Source organism: Schistocerca serialis, chromosome 1 (assembly GCF_023864345.2).
Source record: "Schistocerca serialis cubense isolate TAMUIC-IGC-003099 chromosome 1, iqSchSeri2.2, whole genome shotgun sequence".
NCBI lineage: Eukaryota > Metazoa > Arthropoda > Insecta > Orthoptera > Acrididae > Schistocerca > Schistocerca serialis.
The window spans coordinates 483,243,446-483,260,937 of NC_064638.1; the positions used below are offsets into that span (position 1 = coordinate 483,243,446).

Here is a 17,492-nt window from a genome sequence, read left to right on the forward strand (position 1 = left end):
TGAAACCTGTTTTGATAACAGTTTTAAATTAAAACATTAGATGATGCTTTTTAATGTGTGTAAAAGATGTGTTTTGTTTGTTCCAGGACAGGAAAACAGCATTATACTGGGCTGTTGAGAAAGGCAATGTAGCAATGGTGAAACTTTTACTGACAGCTAATCCTGATTTGGAAACTTCAACAAAGGTACAGCATTGATTTTTGTGTTGCATTTGGAGAAAGAATTTACTACACCAAAATTTGTGGAGAATGCATCACATGAAAGTCCACCCAAATGACGTCAGTCAGTGTTCTAATATAAGTGACTGACAGCAGAAAAACGATAAACATGTAGACCCATTTTGACATTGGGAAAATCAGTGTTAACTGAAGCTGGCTTTGTGAAGGTTATTAAATGATTTGGAAATGGGAAAGCCAATGCTGCTGTGGCTTATTGACGTAAAAGGGCACAATATCATCATACAAATGTGTTCAAATGAGGCAGTGTGAGCAAAATCCGAGAAAGGTGTACGCTAAACATTGACGTGTTTGCTCACATGAGGTGTATTGCTATGATAGTGATGCATAGGTAGAATCAGTGGGTAGAAGAGAATTGTTTACTACAGTTAGGGGTACTGTATTGTGCAATGTGATCACAATGTTAGAATGACTGTTATCTTGCCTGGACAGTTGTAACAAACTGTGGCCATTTGTAAGTTGGTTCATCTGATTTAGAAATTTTGAGGACAGTACTAGCTGCACATCATTTTTCCTATTGGTTTTTACAGTGCTACATTAGTATCTGATCAGTATTATAAACATAAAACGAGCTCGCAGTAAATCCTGTTCTCCACTTCCAGATCTTATGTTTCCCCACAGCTGTTGTTGAGCAGTCACACCTTTTTATTTAAAACAAAAATACATCAAAACCTAGTAACCATTACCAAAGCTACAGAACAAATAAGGGTACGGCAACCAATGTATTGGGCATCACTAGTTCAGCAGTGAGGTTCAGTAAGATAGCACAAGTCAGTGGTAGCTGTAATGTTGGCATTCATTGATAAAGTGAACGCAGTAGGATTTAAATCAACAATGCGGAAAAAAAGCAGGTCATTTCATTTAACTCTGTATAGTTGTCAGATTTACCTTCATTGCAGTGAGCAATTTGTTGAATGCACCTAATAGCAGTGTTCTACAATTACATTGTGTAGTTACTTATTTCAATATTGATGTTGACTCAGTTTGGAGTGTGCTCCAAGAGGGCCTATGGTGCTTCAGACAAGATACAGAAGCTGTAGGTGCTACAAAATGTAGCCTTGGGGCAAGCGTTTCATGCTCCGCATTTCAGCAGGGTCACTGAGTTGCACTCCGAAGCAGGCATCCCACACCTACTCCAGTCATACCAGACACTGACAACCAATTTCTACCTTCGTTGCCATTCGTCTTGAAACTGGCACATGTGGGACCTCGGAATGTATGACAGAAATGAAGTCTGGTTGCACTGGCAGGCCTTGTGGCTGCTAAGAGCTTGAGATCACTCATTTCCAAGTCATTATCATTTCAATCTATCATATCCAACCCCATCATTATCTCTCTAACTATCGGTGACTAGCCAACTGCCATCTCTACCCTCGTGTCATATCAATCGATGCCTGGATTGAATGCCATACTCTGGTGTGCAGTATTCTTTTTGACAGATGCTCTAGTGTGCAGCATATTGGTTTTAAGTGAATTTGCTGTATTTCACACATTTTAATTTTAACTAATAAGGGGTCTAATTTGAGTTAATGGGGGAGAGGTTGGATATTCTGCATGTGCTCTTGGAAAGGTGTGTTTTGAGACAGACCGCTGTGTCAGTACGTGTCTCAGTGTCGATGTCAAGAGACAAGTCCAGTTAATATGTGTTCAGACCAAATAATTTTTAGGTGTTGTGAGTCATAATTGATTTTATGTTTCCTGCATTTTACAATTTTGTCTATCAGTCCGTTGAAAAGTGTGAATACAATACTTTACACTCTGTTCTATACAGTTATAGCACACAAAAAAATCCATGATCCACAATAAATTCATTAGAGCAAATGTCTGTCACAATAGTTTGCAAATTTTGATTGTAATGATGATGCAAATGTTCTATTATTCTGAATATATTAAGTTTAGTTTGAAATACTGTTACATCTTTGTTACCAATTTGGTAATATTAAGAGCAAAACAGAAGATGGGATTAAGGAAATATGTGCAAAAAGCCTCACATACGTGCATTACTTAAACAAAAACAGAATTCATCTTGACACCTTCCTGCATCTAACTATGTACCATTTTTTTAAATAAAGAAGACTTGCAGTGATTTTATTTTGTCTGAATGAATGGACACCACACACAAAATATTGAGACGATTATCTGCCATTGGTCATTTTAGCCACGTTCTTACATGTCCGGCAGTGTTCATAGTATGATATTAAAAACACACCATCTGGCAGTAACTGTAATTTGTTTATTACCTCTTATGTCAATTAATAGTTAAAGGTATGCTGTTTACTAATGTGTAAGTCATTGTTAATTGCGTGGATTACTTTTTGGATATGACTCCTGTCAAATGATAGCCCCTCTGCACATTCATGTAGGCGGTGTTGGAAGCTTTCCGTAACTCGGCGTTACGTATTCCCTGGGACATTGCTGACGGCAGTTCTGATGCGATCCTTCAACTCAGGAATGGTGTCACAACATGTTCGTAACACTTTTTGCTTCAGGTAGTCCCAAAGGAAAAAGTCTGCACATGGAAGGTCAGGTGAGCGGGGTGGCCAGGAAATATCACCAAAACGGGAAATTACTCTACCAGGAAATGTCTGTTGCAAGAAATCCATGCAAATTCTGGCTGTATGCAAGGTTGCTCCTTCTTGTTGAAACCATAATTGTTCCACATCCACCATATCTAATTGGGGAAGAACAAAGTCTTGCAGCATCCGTAGGTAGCGTTCGCTGGTGACAGTTACAGCCACACTGCTGTCATCCTCAAAGAAGTAAGGTCCAATAATCCCAAAAGAAGCAACTCCACGCCACACTATGACATGAGAACTGTGCAAGGGCTTGATGTGCAGTTCATGCGGGCTTACATCTCTCCAGTAACACATATTCTATTTATTTACTGAACCACATAACTCGAAATGAGCTTCATCTGACATCAGGATGGCGTGCAACATTTGTGGATTTTGGCAAAGGAGATCACACGTGGTTAAGCAGATTGTTTGACGTGAAACCCAAATACGAGGCCTAAATTAGTGAACAATCTGCAGCTTATATGGGTGAAAATGGAGATCTACGTGCAATATTCTCCTGAATGATCGATCAGACATATGCACAGTTTGCGCATGACGACGAGCAGATCTTTTTGGCCTATGAAACAGTGCAGCACTAACATTTTCCACAGCTTCTGGTGTCCACATAGTTTTTTCACTTCTTCCCAGTTTGCCATTGCAAACAGAACCTGTGGTTGGAAGTGCACGTACCTACCTCACGATGGTCCATCCATCTGGAACTTTCCCATGATGACCCAAGTTGAAATGTTGCCAAAATAGGCGCTGGGTAGCAAAAACAGAGTCGTTATTCTTGAAATAACTTTCAGCAGTAAAGGCACAGTGCTGTGCACTCCACCGCTCCGTATCACTATCACACTCGAAATGGCAGCTCATTAGTACACGAATGCAGCACAAGCTGGCGAGCATTCCTGCAGTACGTCATTGTACTACGCAAGTCAAATTACAATATGAACGCTGCCGCACCCTGTATGTCAGTTCATAGTCTTCCGTTACTCGACTGAAATCAGTCTTTCAAAAAAGTTAAAAAATTGTTACAACAAATAAGAACAAATTTTTGTAAATAAAGATGTTTATGGCACTGTTTAAACAGACTTTAGAAATTATGTCAAGTGTTTCTAATTAACTACAATGAAAACAAAATATAAATATAGTAATTAGGCACCTGAACAGTTTTCCATGGAGCAGGTGGTTTTTGGCAAGCTAGGGGCTGTCTTTGGGGCTGAAACTAGAGTGGGCAAGGCTTGATTCAGCAATATATCTTTCAGTTGCAGTCACATTTCCAAATACTGACTGATGTGTGTGCTTCTTCAGTGAAATTATCTAGAAGATTGCAATAGAATATGTTGATATTTTCTGTTATTCTTTCCATATCAAGGCCACTTGAGATTTCATTGTCTTAGTAAAACCAAATTGGAATTCCATCCAGACCTGGTAGCTTATTTGTTTTTAACTATTTCAGTTGTTTCTGTATGCCAGGGATACCTGTTACCATGTATTCCATTTTGGTTACAAGCCACTGTGAGATAGACTCAAATATCATTTTGCTTTTTGTTATGGTATCTTGTAAATTTGTGCCAGTGGTTATGCTGGTGGTATGACCAGCCAAAAGAATAATTTTGCTTTCAGTGTAAAGAGGTAAATCATTTATATATACCAGGAACAAAAAAGCTACCCTATGGTACACTGTGACTTATTTGTTGACATCCTGACAAACATATAAGTATATAAATTAATCTGAATCTATTTAAAAATGATTACATGTTCTCTTTCAGGATGGTGATACAGCATTGCTAAGGGCAGTTCGAATAAGAAATGCAGAAATTACACAGTTACTATTGGACAAGAAAGCAAAAGTTTCTGCTGCTGATAAAAAAGGAGACACCGCACTTCATATTGCTATGCGTGCACGTTCAAAGGTGAACTTTTATAGGATTTTATGTTTGAAGAGTTTTCTTGTGAGTATAAGCAATGAACAGAACTGGCCAAATTTCACCTTTAAATGTAATAATGATTTTGTCGTAGGGCATAGTGGAAATTCTGCTGCGTAATCCAAAGAACAGCCAACTCCTATACTGCCCAAATAAGGCAGGTGAAACACCATACAATATTGATATGAATCATCAAAAAACAATCCTAGGACAGATATTTGGGGCTCGTAAGTATTGTTAACTGTAAATTATATTTCTACACTAATGTATTCTCATATTGTGGAATTTGATGAGTGTGATTTACTACACTTAAGTATTGTAGAAAGCTGTCACAGCCTTATTTTTCATAATTCTTAAATTTATAGGATCATAGCCAAGAAATTAGATTTTGTAAAAAGACAAAAATTAAATAATCATTTTTAGCCAGAACATTGGAATGATCCTTTTTAGTTTCTTATGTGTTTGTTGTAAATGTGCAATTGGTATAATTTTAACTCGTGGAGTATAATTTTAACTCATCGTGTGATTGCCTTCATTGTGCATCATTCGAAACTGAAATATTGTATGAAGTAGAAGAAAAGAGCAGAAGGGGAGGGGAATCCAGTCAGTCATTGAAGTTTCGTTGCATAAAATTGACGGTAGAGTTTGTTTTCGTTGGCCTTGAAAATTTTGCAAGACAGATTTATGAGAGAATCTACTCAGAATTTTTCATATTGTTATGGTTTGCAATAAAAAATTGACACTTACTGACTATCTTTGTTAGTGTATGTATCTTTTGACTGCATATTTAAAGTTGAAGTAACTGTGGGAGACAGGGTCGATTCTAGAAGTCGGTCAAGGGTGGGGGCTACTGTACCGACAAACTGGTAAAATTTGGTGTTGCTTAAAGTAGTTTTTGGTAACTGTTTTGGAGATCAGGGTAAAAAATGTGATTGAATCTGTCGGAGTAATATATTTGCTGATATCTGAAGTCATTTTATCCAGTGTAATATGATACTCCATGGAGGGGGGGGGGGGGGGGATCGGGGGGAGGCTAGAGCCCCCATAGTCCTCCCCTTGCCACCCCTGGTGGGAGACACAGGTTCTGTAACATTTGTTGTCAGGTGCCCTCAGTGTTTGGTAAGGAAGTTCTGCTCTTAAACCAAGTATCACTCAATTCAAGATTTTAAAGCAGGTATGGTACCCCTTACTCAGTGGGATGTAGTGTCCTGAGAGTGAATTTTATACCATATTTTCAATCTTATGTACCATGGTAATGTCTTGGATGTATAATTCTGAGAGCCACATGCTTTTCAGAATAAACTGGATGAATCACTCTAATTGTATCTAGTGTTTGTAATACCTTCCTCAAGTTTCCCAGTTTTTGCCACTGCCAATGGTCATCAGAATAAACTTACCAAGGAAAAATAACAAAAACTAAAGATGAGTTGTAAACTGGCAGAAGCAGAAACAGAAACATCAGCACCAAAGCCATTTCTAAAACAGAAAGGATTGGTAGGACAAAGAAAAAGTGCTGTTGTATACAGTTTACTGTGGTACAGTGACAGTTCCATGATGAGTACTACGCAGTGTCAGAATTTGTAGTGTCGTTAGTTAATTCATGATAACTGTTGTTGTTGTTCTTGTTATTGTTGTTGTTGAGTATAGTTTCAAGTGAGAGATTCTATATTCATTTTCCAAACACATACAGCTGTTCACAGATCCAATGAAAATATCAGTAAAGGAAGAAAAGGGTTATCGTATCAATTCAGGAATTACTGGATGTTTTCTACAAGACAATGTATTTATTTTGGTAAATGTTCCTAACATCCCTATACAAGAAATAGCACTTAGATTCAGGATATCTGTATTCTTCTGTAAATGTTTATGATGTATTGGATGTATTGGATGTGTGTAATTTTATTCCATCAAAAATGTACAGTGTTCACAAGATTCAGATGCTTGCTACTGCACCCCTTCTTCATTTATTCATACTGAAGTCATCTTTGTGTACAGAAATTGTTAATATGTGGTTGTGTTTGGTGACTATGACACCTTTATTAATTTTGCCACCTGGATGAAGTTAAGCCACTAAATTCGCATTAGGGAGAAACGGGTTTCAGATTCCCTGTTTGACCATCCTGACTGGTTTTCTGTGAATTCATTATGATGAATATAGAGACGGTTTCTTTGGAAAGGACATAGCTGATTTTTTTTTCTTTGTTCTTGTCATCTTCAACATTGACATGACTTTAAACCTAATTCTTTCTTGACTCTTTCTTTAGCTGCAAGGTATGATGGATATTGTCTAAGGATAATGGTATAGAAAGGGCGAAACTGATAACAGCAAACTGATGGACTGGTTATGTCATTCATCAGTAAAATGAAAGCTATTGTACTTTGAAACAAAACGTTCCTGTATTTGTTTATTATTCACACATTTTTTATGTTTTAATTGGAGTCAAGAGTTTGTCTACCACAGAAGTAAATGTTGAAAGATGTTTATGCCTTTTAAGATTCAGTTTAAAAACATAATTGTTTTGCAGGCCGCTTGAACACTAATGAGGACAATGAAAACATGCTAGGCTACGACTTATATAGCAGTGCCCTGGCTGATATACTGAGTGAACCTTCACTTTCAATGCCAATAACTGTTGGTCTTTATGCTAAATGGGGAAGTGGAAAATCCTTCCTCCTCAACAAGCTCAGAGGTATGTAATATTATGAGAAATCATATGGAAATATTCAGAAATTGTTAACTGGTTTGCAGTTGCATGAAATACTACCGCTTTGAAAGTACAAATGAAATCAGAGGTCACATAAGAGCAAAATCTGGTGCACCATCTAAATAAATGCAGTTGCTAACACCTTAAAGTAAGTGCAAAATACACCACTAAAACCAAACACAGCAACTATGTATCGCTCCCACAGCAGTCATTGCAATTCGTTCATTGGTGTAGTATTTGATTCCTTCCCCATAACTGCAAGTGGAAATCTGTAGATTTGATGTTATTTCTCTAGTTTAAGACCCAACAATTCTGGGTCATAACATCCATCAGTACAGTATTATATCTTTTATAACCTTGCCAGCTGCTATTGTGTATTCAGACACTTTGTGATGTCTCTGGTTTCCAGTGGGCCAAGCTAGAAACTAGTGTGGCCCCTAGCTGTGTGAGATTTCAATAACCAACACAAAAACCCATTTCTGGACACAGCATGAATGATTTTGATGTAACTTTCGCTTTATCTCCATCGTCACTCTAACGTATGGGCTGTATCTTATATGCTGATGCCTTGTGTAGTTTCTGATTTCCAGTGGATTAAGATCACAACCAATGACTTCTAGTTGTTCTTAGGCTGTAATTGAGGACCACATACCAGACATGCATAGCACAATTAAACACATAAGAGGTGTAAGCCTCATTCCATCAATTTAAACTCTCTTCTTTTAGTCAGTGTTACTTCATTTTGACTTTATGTAGAAACTACACGGAGATAGTTCCCAGTATCCAATGATAAATGGTTTTAGCTTTAACTTATGATGACTACAGCACTGCAAGAATGAATTTTTATGTCATATGTTAGTTGCTTTGTGCAGAACTTGCGTAACAAATACATAAAAGCTTAAACCAACACAAATTAAGTTTTTGAAGCCCTCAGTGCTTCTTAACTGAGTTTAAGTTTGTAACCTGGTACAGTGCTATTTTTGTAGTCCTAGTGTTATTCCACCACATTTGCAAACAAAGCTGATTGATTGTCCTTTATTTTTATTATTACTACCTTATGTTTAAAAATTAAGAAACGAAACTTTTCACCCTGAAAGATTTTTTTCCCATTTTGCACAATAGCAATGACTGGAACTGGGTTGAATGATGCTGTAACTTGTTTTTTATCCCTTGATATTGTAGTTGAAAATTTGGTTTTCCAGTGTCTCAGAATTCACTTGATATCAGTTGAGGAAAGAAAAAAAAAAAGTTATCCTACGCCCCAAAAAATGCTCACGATATCAATATTGTTAGGTGATAAAGTAAAAATTTTTGATTGTTGTGTATTTGTCATTATCAACAATTTTTTTGGGTCCCTTATCAATTTCATTCTTATTATCATTGTGACTGTTGCATTTCACTGTAATCTGTTTCTTTCCCTGTTTACCTTCCATATCTGTCACTTACAATTTATTTTTGTTACTGTTATTTCCCTACAGAGGAAATGAAGAATTTTGCCCGGCAGTGGATTGATCCTGTATTCCAGTTTTCCTCTTTATTGTTGGCTGTTGTTGTGCACATTTTGCTGATGACTGGTGTTTTGGTTGGGTTGGTTTCTGGCCAATGGGTGGCTGGTGTCAGTACAGCTGCAGCTCTTCTTATCCTAATTTACACATTCCTTGTTGTTATATGGTATGGAAGCCAGAGGTAAGTGTGTGTCTTATATTTTATGATCCACAGAATGATTAAGTAAAGTGAAATATTTATTCAAATGTACTGTTACTGTGGATTGTATTACATGTTGTTTCCATGTAAAGCCATAGTCATTCAAATATTTGTGCAATTACTGTCATTGTTTTGAAGCCCAATACACTAATTCTCAGATTCTTTCGTCTATCAATTTTCATTTCTCCTTTTTCTAGATATGACTGGTACTGGCCATACAATTTTAATGTGTCACTGACACGGAAGCTGAATACTTTGAAATTAATCTTGCAAGTCATGTTTTGTCATCCTCCTGGTTCACACTGGAATGATGGAATAACTGCACAACCTATTAGGTGAGTGTACCTGTAAATGTAGAAAAACATTGCTTGTCTAGCATAAGTGATATTACAGTCTGTGATGTGGCAATAACAACAGATTGAAAAACAGCCTGTATCTTGGTTTTTTTGTGAGGTAAGAGTAGAAAACTAAAATGAATAAATAAAAGAAAGGGAGGACTAGGAGTAGTCACGTGAAGCCTAGGAGTGCAAAAAAAAAGGTTAGGATGACCTCTATTTCCCTTGGCTGCCTGTAACTCATTTGCCTTTATTTCCAACTCTGAAAGTTTGCATTTATTATGAAATGTCTGTGTTGCTGTTTGGATGTCCTTCCAATATCCAAAAAGAAACTCAGTTTGGAAGAGTCATCATCATAGTCATGTCAGTTCTGTTTTATAACAATAGAACAGTTTCCATTTCACAGTTTACTTGAGACATTGCTGCTGGCTACTCACTGACCGTTGTCTGACTACTTCTTTTTTTTTTCCAGATTCTATTTCACAGATCAGACCAGAGTTAGCAGTACAACTGGAGGTGAGAATTCTGTGGTGCAAATGCTTGGTTCTTTGTATGACTCAATAGAGAGGGATTATGGGGCATTTGCAACTCGTTTGTATAGGGCTTTCCGACCTAAAGCAGGTAGGTGGCATAGAACTAATTGTCATGTAGACTATGAAAACAATAATTTTCATTTGACTTTGTGTTTCTGTAGTTATTTCTGTTGCTTCGTGTTTCGGTGACAGAACTGATTTTATTTCAGTGAAGTCAACCTCTGCATGGCGTTGGCGGAAATTGTGCTGTTTGCCTTATGTGGTTATATTTGAATTTGCATTCCTTACTGTATTGGGAGAAGTCTCCATGCTGGCATTGTATCTTGTTGATGTTCTAGATAATGGGTAAGTTAAATAAGTTAGATGCCCATTGCTTTGTAGCATTATTATAACTGATGTATTAAATTTCAAGGAAGCATACATACTACTTACATGCTCAGGGATATTTGCAAATTACTTATGTAGAAGATATGCTTTTGCTAAGTTACTTATTTAGCGGTAGTATACATTAACAGTGTATTTGCTACATTATCATTGTATGTATTTTCTTTTTGAAGTTTGCAAATGTACAACTGAAAGCATTTTGTCATTTTGTGATAGGAAAAAGGACACTTTTGAAGGCACCATGGTAGTTGCACTAATGATAGCTTTGGGTGTTCTACTCGCTTCTATAGTGGTGGCGAATTTATATACCTGGAGTCAGATGCTGCAGGCACTTCTATTTTCCCAGCGAAGGCACCTGCAGAGGACAATAGCTCGCCTTGATACTTTGAAATCTGAGGGATTCCTTCAGGCTCTTCGTTCTGAAGTCAACCTCATGACTGAAATGGTAAGCTTGTGGAAGATCTATTGGATCTTAAAGTGTGCCAAATTGTATGTAAGTGAATATCTATAAACACAGATAATTGACAGTTTTTAGATGTTCTTTGTCTCTCTATTGTAGCTAATGTGCGAATAATACACAAATAAAAGTTGCTAATTATCCCAGTGTTCCATTTGTGGGCATTCTCAACAGCAACTCTGCAACACCTGTGTGTGATGTCAAAGACTCATAAGGTAGAATAATGATTTATATGTGTAAAATTACCCAGTCCAGTCACATTAATGTTACCACTGCATGTGTATGACATCAGTATGTAGTACCCACATGCAGATGACAGGTGGCAACACTAGCAATGGAGGATATACAGCGTGTAGGGGGGAATACGGGAAACGGTGCACTTGTTGTCCTAACGTGAAGTGGAAATATTTACCTCACTGCCAAAAGACATGATCATTGGCTTTTGGGCCAAAGGTGGAAAGATTTCTGGAAGGCTAAGTTTGTTAACTGTTTGCGTGTCTCCATAGTTAAAGTATACCATGCATGACAAAATGGCTCTATCCAAAACCAGTGCCAAAGCAGCTGTGTGCACCATGGGCAATAGATGATGGGGATGAACAGTGGCTGCAGAGATGTGTACGGACAAATAGATGTACAACTGTTGAGTAACTGGCCACCCAGATCAGCCAAGGGGCTACAAACAGTGTCTCCTCAATGACTGTTCAGTGAACATCGCTGCTTATGGGCCTCTGCAGCACGTGCCTGGTTCATGCACTCAAGTTGACTGCTGCTACAGTCACAGGTTCGAATCCTGCCTGGGCTTGGATGTGTGTGATGTACTTAGGTTAGTTAGGTTCAAGGAGTTCTAAGTCTGGAATTTGCATGCCAGTACCTCAAGTGAACATTGAATGAGTGGCAACAGGTGGCCTTTTCAGATGAACTGCATATTATGCTTCATTGGGGAGATGGTGATTGGCAGGTAATGTGTGGAACATTTGACTGAAAACACCCTGCAACTGTTGTTGGAAGGGTCCAGGCTGGAGGAGGGAATGTTAAGGTGTGGGGAATGCTTGGTGATCTCATCATTCTGGGCGACACAGTGGATCAGCACAAATATGTGCCTGTTATTGGGACAATGTCCATCCCTACATGCAATTTGTTATTTCCTCAGCACGATAACGCCTACCAGTAGGGCAATGCAACATGTCGCACAGCTTGCAGTGTATGTGTTGGCTCAAAGAGCACCAGGATGACTTTGCCTTATTCCCCTGGGCACCCGACTTCCTGGATTTAAACCTAGTCAACAATCTGTGGGACCACCTCGATTGGACTGCTAGTGCCATGGGTCCTCAGGCGAGAAATCTGAGGACGAGAAATCTTGCGCAGTTGGCCATGGTGCTGGAGTCTGCATGGCTTCACATCCCTGCCGTTACATTTCAGAACCTCATTGACTCGTCTCACAGCAGTCTGCACTGTGAATGGCCATTAATCAGTCTTTTTAACAGATGGTCACTTCAATATGACTTGACAGTGTATTTTATAATATACTTAAAGTACTACCTGTTTTCTAATGTTTTTATTGTTTGTATCTTTCTTTCCTTGTGCAAAATAATTGTACAGCTTCCTGTACTTTTACTACCACAAATACACAGGACAATTTATAGTGCTAGTGTTTTTTACAAATGTTTCAACAGGACTAGCTAGCAGGTAGTAAATCAGTTAGACATGATCCATCCATGATAGATGATTGAGTGTGTCAGTCTATCTTAGCAGAGGTATTGTGGCTGACACTGAAAAGGCTGTAAACCTGTGGCTGCAGTGATGTACATGTGTGTATGTTGTTTATGTATGCATGGGTGTGGGAAGGAGGGGGGATGGGGTGTAATGGTCACATCCCTTCTCCTAACCCCCATACCCACCCCATTTGTTCCAGTCTTGGAGTTTTGGTTATTGTAAGAAATGCAATACAAGTTCTTATAAAATTTTGTAATAAAAAGTTTAGAGTTTAATGGAAAGAAGCAAAATCCCTTATACATCAGGAGACTTCAGTAATTGACAGAAAGGAGGTGGAGAGAAATACTGCCAGAAACTAATGAAAAGGATGAAGGTCATGTAGGTAGTTAGGGAGTATCTTGGGAAGTCACCCAATAGAATGAATCAAGGCAGATGCAGTATAACAAGGTGAGCAAGAAGCCAGGTTAAGATGTTTTTTGAAATTTCCAGGATGTGATACTAGAGAAACTACATTTAAAAAGTTTTGTTTCAAGCCAGTAAAAGTTAGCATACTAATTTCTAATGAGTGAATTGCTAGATGATTAAAATTCCATTTCTTGACAAACTTTTATATGAAAATGTTTATGCTCTCTCTCTATCCAGGTCAAATGCTTAGACAGCTTTACTAGTCAACAAACACGACTTGTTATTATAGTTGATGGACTTGACAGCTGTGAACAAGACAAAGTGCTACTTGTCTTAGATGCAGTGCATATGTTGTTCTCAGACTCCATGTCTCCATTCATTGTTATCCTTGCCATTGATCCTCACGTCATTGCAAAGGTTTGTGCCAGTTTTAAATGTTTATTGTGAATTTATGTGATAAGTTGGCATTCATGCAGTAAACTAATATTGTATTTTTTCTGTCCATTCTCAATCAGATTGCTAGTCAGGTTAGTATTCAGTTGACTGCTGTTGTGGAAAAGTTGATGTTTGCATTTACTGCATTTGTGTATTGTTATGGTTCTTTTTGTTATCAGTTTTCAGCCACCCTTATAACTTCAGAATATGTTTGAGTGTTCCACATCATATGTTTCACCTTTGAGAGGAATTAACTTAAATATTATAGTGCTATTCAGATGCTTACTCCCAGTGGCATAGAAGACTGACTGACTGCATGCACCAGTTTAGGTCTGTGGAATGATAAATATTTTTTCCTAACAGTCCACCAACAAATGCTATAAATGCAACCATTCATTTAATAGGACTCAATTCTGTGAAATTGGTTATAATTTTTATCTTGTAAAAAAACTTATTTTGTAGAAGAAAAAGTATTTCATGATAGTGGTTTCACTACACCATTCATACGCTTATACCCTTGCTGCCCACCCTCCACCCCCTTCTCTCCTAAATGTAAAATATATAAAGGTCTATGGGACAAATTATGTGGGGAAACCCTTGTAACCAGTGAATGTTTTGTATGTCACATTACAGGATATGTAAGAGGGGCTTGTTGCTGACTTTATAGTTTGGAAGGCTATATTTCTTCTTCTGTGCTTGGGTGATGTCAATCGAATCATTTGTGTGCATATCTTCATCAGATAACTACCTTGTTACATGCTCTGGTGCAAAGACAAGGTATATAACTTCATGTTCTGTGGGAAAACAATCTCTCTTTTCACTTTTCAATTTGATTGCTCCATTATGTATATTCTATCACTTCATCATGGTATTAGAAAGTGAAGAAAATATCTCCTGGTGATATTCAAATAAATGAGAAAACTGTATATGTACATACTCTAAACTGCATTCTCATATTAAACAGAGAAACAGTGCAATAATTGTTTGTAGAATTACTGTATGTCATCATAGGAGTTCTGCCTTTAGAGTGATTCTCTCAGAAGTCATTTTATCTATGATATATTGGGAACAGGAGTTGGTTATTTCTGTCATGAGTTGAATTTTTTAATACATTTTTTCCACTGAAAGTACATACAAAATAACTCAGCCAGTATTATACTGTCATTTTTCTTTAATGTCGAACAAGAGAGAGACATCAGAATGAGAAGATTTTTGCTTGCGCTTATTAGGTGTTCTCAGCACCGTACCTCTTTCTGAAGGCAAAACATTTACTTTATATGTTGTTCATTCATTTTTCATACTTTTCTTCAATTTTTGAGGTTTTTCGGTATCTCTTTGTAACCAATTTATTCTTTTCCTCACATTTTGCACTGCTTGTTTTATATCATTTGTTTCATGAAAATTAGTGCCTTATTGACTGTTTCTCTGTTTGTTTATTTAGTTATGGAACAAATTATACATGACTGAACTTTCATGATTGAGCTTCCACGATTGACTGCAAGAGTTCCTTGTCTTTTGCATCAGGTTTTTGGTAGACAGTCAAGATAAATTTGTCTCTTTGAAACTTTTGAGGGTAATTTGCTTGACGTGGTAGAATCCTGAGTAGGTGCAATGCATTTTTATTACCATTTGTGAAGCTGCTAAGAACTTTAGAAAATTGCAAGAAACAGTTAGTCCTTACATTATGACTAATAAAGATATTTTCCTTAAGATAAAGGTTTGCTGTGCACTTGAGAAATCTGAATAAATAGAGGACTGTTAAGGTTTAATGTGCCACACTGTAGATAGAGGAGGTACAATGAAATCCAGATATCTTCTTCCACAGTGGAATGGGACAGTTGGAAATGAAAATGTACTTGGACCAACATATTGATATTATGCCATGTATCACCTTTATTCATAATATAGTCATTTGAAGCTGTAATTATGTCATCATACTCTTTCACAATTAAGTTTTATGGTTTTATGTAGTTTCTTTTATGTAATTGCTGAATGGCAAGAGAAAGGTTGGGTGGCTGTTTTATACGCAACTGTAAGGAGGAATGGTATGCCTCAGTGAAATAATAAAGTGATGAATAACAGGCTTTAATTCTACAGAGCATGGAATCACCATTTCCAGTTATGTATGGCATGATTGTGTTTTGGTTCCTTTATTCAAATTTTTATGTTAACCAAATGTCTGCCTAACTTGGAATGCATAGAGAGAATTTCTACAGGCAGTATCCTTGTTATTACTATTATTTAATGATTTTTGCTCCCTCTGTTTTGCGATATTCTTCTCAGAATCTCAATCTTTGTGTGTTAATATTTATTACACCACTGCAGTAATGATAGACATACTAAAGACAGTGGATAATTATTCTGACAAGTTTTGCTAATTGTTTCCTCTTTCATTTTTTGTTACTTGTGTCTTAGATTTTTTTCTGTTTGCGTGGAAGATCTGATATGTTTTGTTGAATGTTTATTAGCACCACTCATAATGCAACTTTATGTGTAATTTGTTTTATGAAGAATTGTGTGAATAGTGTTAGAGAATTGACTTGTTTCTTGTGCTTCAAGGACTTTGGTTGTGGTGTAAGCTTTGCACTTCATTTGTAGAAAAGCTTTTGAATGTCAGTTACACCTAAAATGAATTTGTCATGCAGGCTGTTGAAGTCAATAGTCGGCGCCTGTTCAGCGAATCAAACATTGGTGGCCATGACTATCTACGCAACATGGTTCATTTGCCATTTTATCTTCAGAATTCAGGGCTACGCAAAGTAAAGGTTGCTCAGGCAACAGCAGTGCACCACCACAAGAGTAATGCTACGTGGACTGAAAATGAGGAAAATGTTGCTTTGGCAGCCACAACAAGCGCTGTTTCATCAGTAAGTGTGTTGAGTAGTATGTGGCATGATAAATTTTACGAATTCTCTTTTTTTGTGTCCCCTGTTCCAGGTTAATAACCATTCCTTGCATAAGTGGAAATAATAGAACATCTACATCTAACAGTTTTGATGAAAAATTGTTCATTAATGTTGTTTAGTCTTGTCACGTGCACTTCAATATGTGTGCTTTGAATCTGAATTGTGCAGCACCTTGATGAAAGAATCATAGGGAAAGAAAAGTAGGAATGAGAGAAAAAGGATGAGGCTACAATGTGGGGAGGGAGGAGGAAAGAAGAAAAATGTTGCTGAGGAGGGTAGGGCAAGGAACTGTGACCGTATGATCTAAAGAGGTAGGTTGGAAGAATGTAAGAAAGAAAACAATAATAGTTCAGAATCTCTCTTAAAGTTGAACACACACTGTTTCAGTGGATGATCACAAAGAAAACCCTTCACAGTTTCCATGACATACATGCTGTTGCAAATCTTTAGGATCAGAATTGTATAGCTTTTATAGAATTCTCAATTGAGTCCTTTGAGATGAACTGATAGTCAGAAATGCGTATTTAATTTTTTTCCTTGAAGTAGCTTGCACTTATAGCAACAGTGTGAGCTCATTATGATTTTTAAAAGTTATGACTATCAGTCTCAATGCATGTGTTACAGTGACACACAAAATCTTGCTGCATCCTGTCAAAAATCTCTTTGTCCTTTGTGTACAATAAACCAGGCAATTCTACTTCAGTTTCTAATTATGTCTCACACACAACAATTTGTGTAACTCCATAGGAAAAAACTGCTAGAACAAAGATCTGGTGATCGCACTAACCGTAGGACAGGATGTCTTCTGCCAGACCATCAATGTCACCAGCCAATTGAAAATATACCCTTTTATTGACAAAAGGAGGTGCATTTTACACCAGTTGTCGCAGCATGCCTTGAACAAACACTTGATAACTTGCAACATTCAAATAGGTGGCAGCAAAAAAGGTCCCATTGAGTTATCTGGCACCACATTGATAGAAAATAGTTTGTGGTAATCTGAGGTGAGTGTGCTGTCTGAATTTTTATCGCACCAACAGGTCTCTCGGAGCAGCTGAAAACATTACTACTACATTTGAGGAAGACCTCATCTGTAAGCAATACAAAATGTTGGAAATTCAGCAATGCAGCAGTTTGCTGAATAATCCATTGAAAGAAATGAATTCTAGGTCCAAAATTATTTGTGCCCATTTCTA

At 37.4% G+C, this 17,492-nt stretch overlaps 1 protein-coding gene across 7 annotated transcripts in view; it reads left to right on the forward strand.

The window, feature by feature from the left end:
• LOC126473637 (kinase D-interacting substrate of 220 kDa) overlaps positions 1–17,492 on the forward strand; it is a 383,513-nt gene that overhangs the window by 314,262 nt on the left and 51,759 nt on the right. For all 7 annotated transcript variants that reach the window (XM_050100846.1, XM_050100835.1, XM_050100866.1 and 4 more), the window contains exons 8-18: positions 87–185; positions 4,564–4,707; positions 4,814–4,946; positions 7,245–7,409; positions 8,903–9,110; positions 9,326–9,463; positions 9,936–10,084; positions 10,206–10,341; positions 10,597–10,825; positions 13,193–13,372; positions 16,036–16,257. In XM_050100846.1, the coding sequence (XP_049956803.1) occupies positions 87–185; positions 4,564–4,707; positions 4,814–4,946; positions 7,245–7,409; positions 8,903–9,110; positions 9,326–9,463; positions 9,936–10,084; positions 10,206–10,341; positions 10,597–10,825; positions 13,193–13,372; positions 16,036–16,257 (1,803 nt within the window). The remainder of the gene's footprint in view (positions 1–86; positions 186–4,563; positions 4,708–4,813; positions 4,947–7,244; positions 7,410–8,902; positions 9,111–9,325; positions 9,464–9,935; positions 10,085–10,205; positions 10,342–10,596; positions 10,826–13,192; positions 13,373–16,035; positions 16,258–17,492) is intronic.